Source organism: Aulonocara stuartgranti (assembly GCF_965226115.1).
Source record: "Aulonocara stuartgranti genome assembly, chromosome: 5".
Classification (NCBI taxonomy): domain Eukaryota; kingdom Metazoa; phylum Chordata; class Actinopteri; order Cichliformes; family Cichlidae; genus Aulonocara; species Aulonocara stuartgranti.
Window position 1 is genome coordinate 30,040,697 of NC_138943.1, and position 14,786 is coordinate 30,055,482.

At 43.8% G+C, this 14,786-nt stretch overlaps 1 protein-coding gene across 6 annotated transcripts in view; it reads right to left on the reverse strand.

The window, feature by feature from the left end:
- cdh4 (cadherin 4, type 1, R-cadherin (retinal)) overlaps window positions 1-14,786 on the reverse strand; it is a 231,785-nt gene that overhangs the window by 22,856 nt on the left and 194,143 nt on the right. For all 6 annotated transcript variants that reach the window (XM_082533940.1, XM_082533939.1, XM_082533938.1 and 3 more), the window contains 2 exons: window positions 10,597-10,769; window positions 2,909-3,046 (listed from right to left, as the gene is read on the reverse strand). In XM_082533940.1, coding sequence (XP_082390066.1) covers window positions 2,909-3,046; window positions 10,597-10,769 — 311 coding nt within the window. The remainder of the gene's footprint in view (window positions 1-2,908; window positions 3,047-10,596; window positions 10,770-14,786) is intronic.

Sequence of the window (14,786 nt, forward strand, 5' to 3'; positions counted from 1 at the left end):
CACTTCTCCTAATTATTGTTGAGTCAGTGCTTGATTGTGACTTCACAAGAGTGTACACTTGATTAAATTGTTTGATTAGACCTACTGTGGCAATAGCATTGTCTTTTAGTTCATCACATATTGCCAAACATAGCAGTGACATTACACATTCAGGCACATGTGGTGAAATGAATAAAACATTTTGGTGTTTTTTTTGTTTTGTTTTTTTTTCCAAATTAGATGCAGTATATCGGCTTGGTTTACACCCCCGCAAGCAATTTCACTTAATTAACGTGCTTATGTTTTCTCTATGCCTCCTGCAGAGAGCAATGAATTCTTCTCGGGTCTGTCATAGACAAATAATTACTGAAGCGCTCTAAGTCATGTTGGGAAGCAAAACAAGTAGTAGAGACTGACAATGCAGTGGAAATGGCATCTGTTGGAAAACAACTTCTCTGCTGTGGCTGTTAATGTGTTAATGTGCTGCGCTGATACATTACAGCACTAGAAACACACACCAAAATATGGTGAGCTCAAGCTTTACTGACAAGCTCAGACATATTGTTGCAGTTGTGCAGGAGTGTTGTAGGCAAACTGTGTGTGGATGTTGAGGTGAGAGTCAGGGTTGGGAAACTTTCTAAACGTCAGATCACATCCTCGCTTCAGCAAACTAAAACAAATTCTGGCTTTTTGTAGCCTTTAAATAGTCCAGTCCCTGCTGAGGAAAAACAACATATATCACAGTTTGTATGGGTTAAAAATGTATATACATGGGCTTGCAGTTTTGTGGTAAAGGAGCCAGAACCGCAGACGGGGAGGAGGGGGACGTAGACCCATTATGTGTAGAGCGGCAGCCTCGTTCATTGAGCTCTACCTCTGACAGCTGGGGAGCTCTTATCAGAGCATGCGGCTGGAACTGTACTGGCACGCACGCTGACGACGGCCCCGCTGAGGAGACTGGGATCAGAGTGTGTGACACTGACACACTGTTTGCTCTGCCTTTGAGCTTTGCTGAAAACAGCATCTGTCTCTCTTTGGAATCATAGAAATCCAAATGTTTACATAAAGCGCAGCCATGGCCCTGTAGGTCTATCAGACTGTGGTCAGCGTTTGATCCTGTTCCAGTCGTACAGTCATTCGAACTCTTAAAACTAAGCAAATGTACAACTAACAACACAAGCACTTGTTCTAGAAAAGTGGGCCCGCTGTAGCGTGTCTTCCTGTCAGGCCAGTGTGGCGGTGTAAGGGATTGGGGGTGGATGCCTGCAGATAAATTCCAACTACACGAGGCAATGTGAGCAGGAAAAGAAAACTGATCTCATTCAGCTCCTTTTCCTGCCTCTCTTTAATCTCCTGTCACTCTCCTGTATTCTGCACCAATTTCTCCTCATAGATCTGTCCTCATCTCAAAGTGTTGTACACGGTCGCATTCCCCTCCTTTTTTTTATGCTTCGGTAGCGCTAACATTTTACGAGCGCTAACGCTGCACTGTGTGGTTGTTGACACTGACCAGACAGTGTGTTTTCAAAACAAAAACGTTTGAACGTACGTTTCCACTTACAGGCTTAACAAACAGCATGTCTATAGAACAGCTGGTTAGCATGGCAACTAAATATATAGCTATTAAAATGTCAGATGAGGGTCGAAAGGCAAAGGATGACACCTTTTGACCCAAAGGTTAGTGTAGAAACTACATGATATGCAGAGAGGGTAGATTAAATTGTTCATATGATGTTCGAGTGAAGTAAGTCAATAATATAGCAATGTTAAATCTCTCGCCACTGCATGTGATTTCATCTCAACAGCTTTGGATCGCGGTTTGAGGAAGGCATCCATCTCAGTCAAGTCGAGCAGCCGCCTTGGGTGGTTGTTACATTTACAAAAGTCTAACTTGTAATTTGAACAAAATAATTTCATGTTTCCGTGGTGAAGGTAACTAAATCATGTAGGATTTGTATGAACTTAATTTGTTCTTGTTGAGATGACATGATACAATCTAGTAAGAGTGGTTAGTTGCTGGACTCATGAAATTCACAAGATCACATGAGATTTCAAACTGCAGGAAAAATCACTGGAGTTATAAGAAGCAGACAACATACACCACACATATGTTATCGCTATTTATTGTGGTTTATCATAGCTTTCCTACCAATCCTGGATTGGTGGTGTGGTGGTTAGTGCTGTTGCCTCACAGCAAGAAGGTCCTGGGTTCAAATCTGCAATCTGGCTAGTTTGCACTGGGTTCTCTCTGGGCATTCTGGTTTCCTCCCACAGTTAAAAATCATGCAGTTATTAGAATTAGGTTGATTGGTGATTCCAAATTGCCCATGAATGCAAATGGTTGTTTGTCTCTATGTGATAGACTGGTGAGCTGTCCAGGGCGTACCCTGCCTCTTAAATCTATCACTTCAGGGTTATGCCCCAGCCCCCCTGCAACTTGGATAAAGATAGGCGGATGGTAGTTGTTGTAAATCCATTTCATTTTTATGTTAACCAGACTCTAGACTTTGTTGAACATTATGTAATATGAAGATAACATGTAGTATTTAAGTGACCAAGTAGTATTGGGGTAAAAGCTATTGACTAGTTTTGGAATAAAATGACGAAATCGTGAACGATTAAAATATTCCAAGAGTTCAACTTACTTCATCTAAACATGTTTCAATCACGTTTAATCAACACAAAATGCACAGGTTTACTGAATATGAATAAGTTGTGTTGATTTAACTAAGTTGTTTAAGTTTCTGCCAAAGCAAAACAGTTGTGTGCAACCGATGTCCATTAATGAATTAAGTAAATCCAACACGGTCTTTTTTTCAGTGTATTCTGCATGAAAACAATAGGACAGAAATAGAATGATATTAAGGCTCATACAACCCCATACAGCAGGCTAGTACAGCTTCAGTCTGCGAGCGCAGACAAGACTCACCGTCCTCACTGTCAGTTCAGGCGGGTTGTCGTTGATGTCTGTAATAGAGATGAGGGCGGTGGCTGTGTTGGAGAGTCCAAAATTCAGGTTGCCCTCCATGTCAGTGGCCTGGACAATAATGGTGTACTGAGAGACTTTCTGTAAAAACAAGCAGGAAAAGACAAACGATAGTCATCAAATCCTTGTACAAACAGAAAGTATTTCTCCATCTCACACTGACACTGGAATGAAAGCCCTCTCAGCTCTTGTACATGCCTGCCCAACTATTTTTTTTTAATTTTTTTATTTACAGTAGTTGGTCAGCTGTAAACATTTATTCATTTACTGCTGACCAACTACTGGAACAACTGAGTAGCTGGAGTCTGCTCAAAGACTTTACCTGCTCGATACCAGATAGCGAGTAGCACACATGCACAAACAAAACACACAAAGTTGCAGAAAGGGAGCAATGCGTTGTTAAAAGGCCCATCCATTACTGACTAAAAGTCTTGGCTTTCTGCTGAGAGAATGGAGTTGGATCATCACTCATTTTAATGGTGGTGCTGCCACTTTAAGATGCACCACGGTGCTTTGGATAATACCAGAAGGTGAATGGGCCTTATTTCGTGCGAGCGGGTGTCACCCTAGAGTGCACTGCGGTAAAGACTGCTACAGTACAGTGCAATGACCAGGAAAACAAAAAGAAAACACGAAGCTTTCTTTAGATACAAAAAAAACCCCGCAGAGAGAATACATCCACACTGCAGCGACACTGTCCATGGTGCTGAAAGTTCAGACTGTCCCTAGACTCAGCACTGGAAAGAGGTCTCTGTGTGAGTGTGATTCCACCCTGACAGCATATAAGCCTCTCTGCGTTGTGGCTTTGCAGTCTCTTTCCCTTTTTATGAATCCACTTGGCTCAGGCCTCCATTGTGGGAGGAATGAACGTCAAGGACAGGGCACTGTTCGTTTCACAGGGCCTGCTGTGTTGCTGAAGATCCAGAATGAGTTCTACCAGTGCTCTAATGTTCATTTGTTGCTATGCTACCTTTACAATATGTGCTGAGGAAACAAGTTCTAGCAATTTGATGGCCAGTGGCACTTATGACAGACTCTTTGAGGGAACAAGAACAAACCGAGCCAGAGGCCGTGTAGCTATAGATAATGCAGTTACAGATTTCTGCTTAGAAAGCAGTTTCTTTACTTTTTAATTTCTTTGACTCATGTCCTCCCCACCCCGGTTTATTGTGTGTTCTTTGTTAATGCACACTCCCTGCTTCTTTTGATCTCCTCCTATCTTTTTTTGCTATCTTAGATTGGTGTATTTTTTTCTGTCCCTGCATCTCTGCCAGAATCTCACACTATATCGCTACATTGCCTTCTCTCCCTCCCACTCTTTCTTTTTTCAATAGTGAAGGATGCAGTTGATTTTTAGATCAAAGCATTCAGACCCGTTAAAACAGCCAGCTGGAGTCATTTAGCATCCCTCCAAGTCATTATGAAGTGCACAGACATGTTAATCTGCACCAAACCAAGCCTATTAATGAAAACTCAATACTGGCTGCCCTTTATTAGACTCATAATGAAATATCAATACCATCTCCCCTCATACAGAGCTTCAGTAAATAGAGCATCCAATGAATGTGTCTCTCTGCAGACTCATTTAGATCCGGTCACATACATCAGTCTAGAAATAGCACCAGATGGCTGCAGGAAGCTAATAGGCTTAAGCTTTGATGGACGGTTCTTTCTTGGTCAGGTGAAGAAAAAAAAAGCCTGGACCTGAGCCAGCAGGTGGAGCTCTCAGACAGTAGCGGATGATGCTGATGCACTCTATCCTGCAGGGTTATATCACTCATCTGAGAGTAGCTGTGGGTTTATGGCCCTGCTAGCGCGCACATCCTCATCTGTCCACATCCGCTAACGTTCCAGTGAGTGGGAACAGGTGGGACACTCAGACACTTACACGCTGGGCGCACACACACACACACACACACATGTAGTCACGCGCACACAGCCAAGCGTTTTCTGCTGTCCAAAAGTGGCTACCCAAAAAAAACAGTAAAAGGCTCTCTAATGAGTCCTATGGAAGCACTGAACAGAAAATCTCTCTGTTAGATTAGAGTCCAACACTGGCAGGAAGTACAGCTTGACCAGCAGCAACAGTCCAGACTTCCTTGCTGTTCTCGGGTGTCACTGACTTAATCTGCAAAAGCTTAAAACCATCAGAGGTCACAGAAACACCTGCACACAGAGCTCCGCCAACAACAACAACACTCAATCCCTTTTTTCACAGGGACCAAATTAGGTAAGTTTACTATATCGGAGCTTGAGGAAAGCAATGGCTTCAGGCTATCAATGTTAGCTACTCAACATATCAAGCCAGGCAGCCATCGGGACAAGTGGAAAAAGCTGGCGGCTCTTAGGAGGCAAATGGTCCAGTGGGGCAATCTTAGCAAGAACAAAGTCGAGGAAAATCCTGGTCAGAACTGGGAAGGCAAGTGGAGAGGAGTGCTCCTCTAGCAACACACACGCAGTAGCGAACTGTCCCTGATCTGAGCGTGCAGTTTCACTCAGACATGCTGTGAAGGCACACTTAAAGAGGGTAAAGGGACGGACTTGCTTTTGTAAATGCGTCGTTTGCAGATTGTGTTCTGGCTTACCGGGCTCCCAGTGGCCAGGGTCATTAGCTTGTCACTTACAATCTGTCTCAAATGGCCCAGTACACGCCTAAAACTGCGAAAACCAGCTTCTGTCGTCCTTTGACTACTCTCTCCCAGCGACCACCTCAGCAACCCCCTCAGTGTCACTGAACCCCATTACAGTTTCCACTCAGTCCAGCTGACATCAATTAAATTTACACAATTTGATTTGATGCTGTTCGATTCCATTTCATTAGATTTTAGTTGGGTTCAGTTCAATTTGCTCCAGTTCACTTCTCTTACACCGATGCCGCTGAAAATCAGAGAAATCTATAGTTACAAGTAGACGTGCGGAAACTCGCAGTCCACACAGCTACTCTCCATTTTTACATTTTTCCCCTGTTAGTACCAAAAAACATGCATCTTATTCTCTCTTCCTCACTCACATGGAGGTCCCTCGGGTTGGTGTAAGGACAGGAACGGCTCAACACTGGTTTGAAGACACAAGCCAGCTGAGACTCACTGTCAGCAGCACACAGTGCAACACTGACTCAGGTACATGTTGGTACATGTGGGATACAATCTCTAAAGCTACTTGATTAGATATGCCTCCACATTTACGCAATCAGCGCAAATGCTCTGAGTCACAAATATAACAATCTGCCAGACTAAAACAGAGATACTGAGCAAGAGGTTCCGTGAGTTGGGTTGCACAGGAAATCAGTTAAACAAACAGGAACATGATGCACGTGCTATTGCAAAATTTTTGGCTCCAACATGTTATAAACATATAAAAAAAGTTTGGTGGAAATGTCATATTTACGGCTCTTTTTAATCTTATTTCCATGCTTATATCTTGTGTTTTGATTATTTATACTGTTTAGGTTTGTCTCTAATCACCTCTTTGTGCAAACAGGGCAGCTTGACTTAGGTGTGTTTGTGTGCTGAGAGAGTGCTTGTTTAGCTGAACAAAGCTGTGTGTCAACATCAAGGCTCGTAGCCGAATGTGAGAATTCAGTGCAAACTTTGCAAAATCGGATTTGCATATCACTTTCAGTTCGCCTTAGGTGTTTAGCTACACACTTATACCTGTGATCGGCACAGGCAGCGATGCACCCCCAGTGAAAATATCAGTGAGGAGCACGCCATACATGCAACTCAAATTTACCTTCAAGAGAAGGAAAAAGAAAAAGTCATCAAAATCCTCGGGACACATCATCTAGGAAGCATCAACGTCTGTAGTGTGCAAATCCATCTGACGGAGCTTGAGATATTTCATTACATGAGAGAAAACTCTGAGCTGCTGGCAATGCCAGAGAAAATGTCAAGGGATCACCAAAGTCAGTTATCCCAGGAGACAATGGATATTAAAAAGACTTCACAACAATCCATCTAGCAGTTGTCAAGATATCTCAGTCTGGACCTAAATGGCGTCCTAACAGGCAGTCTGAAAAAGAGAGCAACACTTCTCAGTTTGTACTGGGCAAACACCTTTCATCTGAGTCTAGTCTTTCGGATATTGAGACTGTTTATTGATTCAACAAGAACGGATGTGAGAATATTTGGTTCTCCAATAAATCAGGAAAATCTACGGCCGGGAAATACAGAAACATTGTGGTGTGCAGGATATTGTTGACATCAACTAAACGTATTATTTAGTACAGGTTTAGCTAAAGATATTATGCACAGACTTTAAGATGTGAGGCCTTTGGGCTTTTCCTCTCTCAAATCATACTTTCATGGGGCAATTATTGGAATTCCTTATAATGTGTTAATATGCGCTGGGATGCTTCTCAGTCTCTCTAGTCCTCTTCTACCAATTGCAGCATTATATGGAAACAGAGAAACTGCATTTCTATTTCTCTCAAACGCCTTTTCTGTCTGCTTACAACCTGACTTTTTGGGGTAATGTGAGCTATATTGTACAGATGTGTAGGCCAGTGAGATTTAGAGATTTATCTCTAATAAAATTACCAAGACACGACAAGTCCTGACAGAAGACTAGAGAAGCAAAGAATTGACAAATGTGGCCCAGTTCAGCACCGTGTTGCTCCACATAATAAAGCAGATAGTGAGCGGACCTGTTCTTGATTGAATGTTGACTACAAACTGTCAACATCTCCCTACAGGCATCAATACTTTTCATTCAGCATCCAGCTCACAATCCTCCGATGGCTTCACTTTCTGGAGCTCCAGAGCAAAAAGGTGAATTAACATAACTCAGCAACTCAGAGGCGATAAAGCTGCGGGACTATATCGGATGCCAGTTCTCAGCCTACATCCCCAGTTGGGCTTTGCAGATCCTAATGGAGCCAGGCTGTGGGCACTCATGTCCTTGAGGCAGTCCAGGCGATGTCCTAATCGACGTTGAGACGGTCCAATGTTGAGCTGGCATCTGGCAACTCAGCACCATGCCACACCAGACTGTTCCAACCCAGGGCTCATGGGAGACTGAGACAGCCTGGGGTAATGAAAGGAAACAGCTACGCCTGCCAGAGGAACTGAAGCCACGGGGAGAGGGCGCAAAGGGAGAGTGTCCGTGCCAGCTGTGGCACTCTGAAATGGCCCACTCTGCTACCTGCTGCATCCGAGCTGCACTTCATTAGAAGACTGTTTCTTCATCCATATTTTTTTTAGAACAGCATGCATGTACGAAACTGCAAGTGCCTTAAACCCAGTGGACGATGACATAAAAACATTTGTGCTTACTGTATTTATATTTAGCTCATGAGCCTGTGGGCAGGAGTGTGTGGAGGGTTAAGGGTTGTTGTGAGTGAAGCAGAATAATTGGTGTACAGTGGTGTCAGAGGCAGGTGATACCGAGCTAACCTCCCGTTCTCCTCAACACGAGCCGCCGCTTCACCTTTTAATTAGCACATGAATATCCTAATTAGATGCCAGAACCAGGGAAGAAGATTAGTTAAAGCGCGAGAAATGAGAATGAGAAATGGGCGGGGATATGCGCTGCGCACACTGTTTATTCACTGTCAATACAAGTAGTATGAATGCCCATGACTCTGCATAACATCAGGTGCCTATACCACACTGGTTGCTCAGACCCCCCCGTGCAACACCTGGGATCTCATTCTTCTGCTTTCGCTGCTCCTCCTTACTCGGTATGAGCGGCATTGCCTATTTACGACACGGGTGTATGCGCGCGTGTGCCCATGTGTCTGTGCTTGTTTGTGTTGATGACCTTGACAGCAGGTGGGTGAACTCCCAGGTGTGTCCTAGTTTTTTGTGGGAGGATCACAGGCAGGTGGGACTGTGCCTGGCTTGATGTGTCCAGATTAATGAGCTTTCCCTCACTCACATCAGCTGCTACTGCCGCAGCCTGGGCCAAGCTGGAAACAGGGACACAGACCTGGCCCGCATTCACTAGACTCATTTATATTGTCCCACAAATGTGCCACGCTATCATGCCATGCCAGCTCCATATAAAAATTGGATAAGGAAGAAGCATTGATGTATTGTCTCTTCTGTTATCAAAACCTGCTTCTGTTCTTGATATTTTAGCCATAATTATTCTCTAAATACGCTTGCTGTACTGCTGGTAAAATCCTGTTTTTCATTCTCAATGTATTGGCTGGCCAGGTTTAGCGCTGAGCGGGACCGGTGGGATTTCTCAGAATATAAACATTATGAGACACACTCAGTGGTGCTTTTATGCCGGCAATAAAATCAGCCAACTAAGTTATGGGGATGAGATTATCCCCCATAATGAAGGCATATGAATTTGAATGTTTTTGCCGATTTTTAGCACCGGTGTAGGGGATAGGTTTGAGCATTTGTGTTTGAGACAGTGTCTGCAACACGAAACGCCTGATAAAACGTGGCTGCCCATAGTAACCCGGTGTTGGGAAAAACAAAAGTTCACCCCCGGTGACCTTTCTCATTAGCAGGATAAGATGGAGGATAGCGCTGTGGTTTCGGTGGTGTGTGGGTTGGCAAAGTACCACAGCGAGCAACAGACACGGCAACAGCGGATGAGGCAAACGAAGGCAATGAAAAGAACACTCCTGCGACCTCGTCAGCAGAGAGGTGCTGGATTTACGCGCCCATTATGCCTGCCCTGCTCTGCGTGCTGAGATACTTGCCGGTCATTTTTATTTACACACAATAAGCAGACACGCAAATGAATCAAAATTAATGAGGTAATTTTGTGCTCGGTTTGACATTTGTGAAAGGGGGAATGCGGCTGACTTGTTTTTGTTTTTTTTTTAAAGGCTTTGTTATAATCTGCGATTAAAATTAGATTTTGGGAATTTGCAGGTGGATTTATTTATTCGGGTCTTTATACATTTGTTTGTTTCAGAAAAAAAGCATAGTTTGCATATAGAAGTCAAGGAAGCTCATTGTAAAAGTTAAGCAACTGTTAAACAACTAGTAAAGTCTAGTATGAACTTGTGCAAATCTGGATTAAACAATTGGCAAAATGGGATAACGTAGGTCTCGCCTAGGCCTGCATTAAACAACAAAGCCGCTTACCTTGCTATGTGGACTGAGTCTAGATCACACACTAAATGCCATTAAAAGTTGGGGATGGGATTATACTGCCTTACAAAAATGCACACAGACAGGAGGGGATGGTTGCCTTTCTTATTGCGCTATTTTTTAATGTGCTGCAATGTGCTGGAGGAAGCACACACAGTCGGTGCCCTTGTAATATAATGGCTGCCTGCCACAACAAAGTGGAGGGCAAAAGGACATCCGCACAGAGCACTGTGTACACACTCTGATGATAAACTTTACATTACATGCACCCCAGTGGGCACCTCGTGTGCTCGCGAATGCTGAATCTTTATTACGTTGCTGTAATAAGTAGTGATAGTCTAATTTCGAGGCCCATCACTGTTCTGGGACTGTTTTTGATGAACACACAGAAAATTAGGTAGAAAAACAGATAAAGTAACAACATTTTATTCTTTAGTAGTATATAAGAATGTGACTAAACATGGATAACATAACCGAACCTTCATAATTGTTTTATTGCGTGGACACAAATGAGATGCAGAGTGAATCCTCGATGTAAGTAACGGGAGCACAGAACGCACAGCTTACACTGACCTCTCTGTCCAGGCCGGCTGCCACCGTAACAATGTCTCCAGTCTCACTGTTGATGGTGAACATGTTGGGGATGGGGCTGTGGGGGCTCTGGGAGAGGATGCGGTAGCGCACCATGCCGTTCGCTGTGGTGGAGTCGTCCGAGTCTGTGGCGGTAACCTGCATCACAGACGAGCCTGCGGAGAGAAAGATTCAAAACTGTAGCGGATATACGCGTTATGCTGGCTTGACTAGAAGAGGTCAGGCTGGGAAAAAGAAAAAGTAAGCAGGCATACATTAAAATAAAATTTTTAAAAAAAGGGCTTTTCAAGTGCCTTTGTTTGTTAAAGATTTTTTCTGAAGTATCAAAGAGAAGGAAGTCGGGCGTGTGAAGACTCAGAAGACACAAAAACTTGAAACAAGTCAATCAAGACTTTCCAAATTGCTGTGGCGTACTGTTCTTTGGCAAACATCTTTTAGAGTCAGAGCTATTACAGAGCACAGCACAAACACACAAACAAAACCTGTTAAATAAGCTCCCATTTTAAAGCTGCGCTGTTTGGTGGTCTATATATTTCAAACTAGCGGGGCAAAGTTTCCACCTCTGCAGAGTCCATTTAGTAATGAGCACCGGGTCTTCTGCTACTTCCACCATCCATTATTTCAGCCTTCGGCAGCGCTGTCGCTGCCCTTAATGCTTCAATACACTCTCCCTATTTGTCTTAGAATCACAGATAAACACTGCCATTTAAGCCAGACAGCACAGAGGTAGAGAGGCAGAGGGAGTGCTCACGAGGATGTGTGCAGGAAGGGTGTGTATGAGCCCACAGTTCCTTCCAGGCACACGTATGCATTAGTATGCATGTGCGTGTTTGTGTCCTCTCAGCATGTTTCAGGGTGAGAGGCCCTGTGTCCCTGCATCTTCCCCGAGCAGAATTATTGATTTGCACGAGTTTGTCAGCTGGGCTCACAAATGTGACCAGGCAATTAGGAGCACTTGGTGCTGGAAAGAGGAGAGATCACCTCGCCTCCCTCTCAGGGTTCTGTGAAAATGTCACTTTCCATCAGGCAGCCATTTACAGGCTGCTGCTGCTGCCGTTGCTGCTGCCGCTGAGAGAGAAAAAAAAGGCTGTCAGCTTGCAGGAGGAGGAAAGCAGAGAGAAGAGATGGCTGAAACACAAACATGGTTAAATGAGAAGAGCGTGTAAGTAGTGGAAAACACAAAGCGAGGAGGAGCTGAAGCGTTAAAAGAAATGAAGGAAGAGTGGTGATGCGTTTGGCGTGATGCACGCGGCCTAATTTATTGACTTAATATTCATTTAGATTATTTTAAAAACATGCCACTGCTTTCATGTGAGGGGGATCAAAAAAGTAGCTTAGCGACTAATCTTACTTCAACTGTCATATCAAAAGTGAATCAAACTGGTCACGTGTCACGTATGTTCTAAAGCAGAAGTAGAAACACCAAGCTTGACTTGGACTCTTTCCAAAGCATAAATTTAAATGTTTCAGCTGAAGCTGGGAAGCCGCCGGATCGGTGGCAGATTCAGCGGTCCCCTGTGGGTCTGAGCCGTTACAGGTGTCTCCATTCCTGTAATTGGGTCTAGATGGCACCATCATTCCTGTGACACCGTGCATGGACGGGATAATTGTAGCCTCGATTTCTATTTCAAACTTCATTAATTTTCAAAGCAGGATTTGTCACGTCGAACAGCAAGGAAAAGAAGAGAGGCCGCAGAAAGACAGGAAAGAGGAAACAATGAGCGATATTCCACCGAGGGGCATCGGTATATAATCAGCCTCTGAAGTCTTCCACACAAGAACAGGACCAGAGAAATCACATGTTCACACATGAAGCTTTCATTTAGTCATATGATGATTGCTGGCTTTCAGAACCAAAAAAGGAAAGGCTATGGCTGAAAGGGTTAAACTCTGAGCCTGCTTAATTCCGATTTAATTTGAACACTAATACCAAATCCTAATTGCCTTCCTGCTAAAATCGTTGGACCTGAAAATTTGGTAGCAGGCGCATATATTGTTGGCCATTCCAATCACGTGACCAGAGATCACTGGTGAGGTCTATCTGCTGCCTAAACATTAATCAGTCCGAGTCAACAGCCGACTTCCAATTAGAGAGAGAAGACGGAGTTTAAAAAAAAGAAAAGAAAAAGGGAAAAGGAGGATAGAGATGGACAGAAATAGCAGGACTGGCGAGGTGCACACAAAGACAGGCAGGAAAGGTGGAAACTGCAGAGCATAAAACGAAATAAAAGAGGAGCATAGTGGTGAGAAGAGTTTGTAAAGACCACTAAAAGAAAAAAATAAAGGGGAAGTCGGGGAGCGAGAGGGCAGGGGATGGACGATACAAGAGGATAATAATTCTAATCAGTGGAGGGAAGATAGAGGTTTCGTTTCAGCAGCAAAGAGTGGCTGCTGTACAGTACAGTACGGGCAGTGCAGGCAGAGAGCCAGAAGGAGAAATAGAGGTTGAGAGGTAAGGAAGGTAAGAGAGAAGCCTTAAGCCTGGTGAATCTTGGCGGGAGTGATGAGCAGGGCTGGGAGTTTTCACACAAGAGCCTCTAATGGTGTCCACAACACTTTGAGGAAACGGGGAATTCAGTCCAACCATTTGAACCATTCAAAAATATTTTCTTTGTCACAGCACATCAGCCGTGTCTGCTGATCTATTCCTTTCGACTTTCATCCAGGACCACAAAGGCAGAAGCCTGTGCTCGAAGGACAGGCAGCAAAGGCTGCTCATTATGCAGGCGAGCAAGAGAATAGCAAAGTGGAGGGAAGTTATTTCAGGCGTCCAGGGATCCAGCTGCAAAAACAGTCAGATTCATTCGCTGAATGCACACTGGTGAGATGTCAGTAAGAGTACTTTCAAAGCTTGGATAGCTCCAAAAGTGTCCTGGCTGAATCATGTGTACTAATAACGGCTGCATTAGCTGGCTCTCAAGAGGAGCACCACACTGATTTTACACATGGAGATCAGTTAACCTGTCATTGTGAGAACTACTTAACCCACAAAAACAGTTGCATATTTTTTTTCTCTCTTGCTTTTAGGTGCTAATTATTATTTTCTAATTGTTTACACCTGCCATCTCATCCTGTCACCATGTTTCCTGCTGGTGCTGTCACCTCCTGTGTCACTCTCCTCTCACACTCTACCAGAGCTTTAAGAAATTATGTCCTGTCATCATCTCCCTCACCATCAGGGATCGTGCAAGTCTTTAAATGCTGCACAAGGAATCAGGGAGCGAGACCGCGAGCCAAGATGAGGTCCTGCAAAAGAAAGCGAGGACACTACTTTTGTGGAAATCTTACATCAATGCCACACACCTCCACATGAGGCCAGAGACTGTATTTATATATTGCTTTCACTTTATTTCTTACTTTGTAGTGTACAAGGATACACAGATCACAGCTCAAAGCTATTGTGTGTGTGACAAATCTTACACAGGCACAGTTTATCCTTACGTAACAACAATGCAATTAGGAAGTTGAAAGAAATTATTACTTATCCACACATTAATTTGTTACATTACTATTAATAATAAGTCACAGTTATTCAACTTAATATCTAATGAGTAAAGAATTATTGCATTTTGTAGAGAGCTCTGTGGTTACTTGTACCAGTCACTGTGACAGGTGATCCGGCTGTGCAGCATGACATTAATAAGCGATGTCATTTAAGATCAGCAGTATGGAAACAAAGAATTTCTCATCTGGCAGTGTTATCGCTTCTCTTTGCATCTCCTTCTTGCACCTCTCTCTCATCCTTGCTGGGATTAGCTAAAACGCGAGGAAGAGATGCAAGTGAGTAAAGAGAGGAGATGTGTTAGCGTACTGAAAAGGGCCCTTTACGTTCCCCTCGCTCGGTGCCAGTCTCAGTACCTTTGTGTCAAGTGTTTCAGCCTTGTGTTCTCCAGGAGGTAATTTGACCTAGTTACTAGTGGTTTTTTTTGACTCTGCCGTTTCCCATTGTGTGCGTCTGTGTGTGTGTTTTTGCATACCTTCCTGCCAGATATCTGGACTGATTTGTATGTACTGAGCCTCTGCTTCAAGTTAAAATGTTTCGATTCAATCGGGCTTGTGTTACAGTTCTTGGCACGAGTGTAAGAGAGCCAGCACTTTCTCAGCTTGATCCATTCTGGTTAAAGGTCAAGTAGTCTTTGACAAAGCGTTATAAGAGCTGCTGCTCACACGTC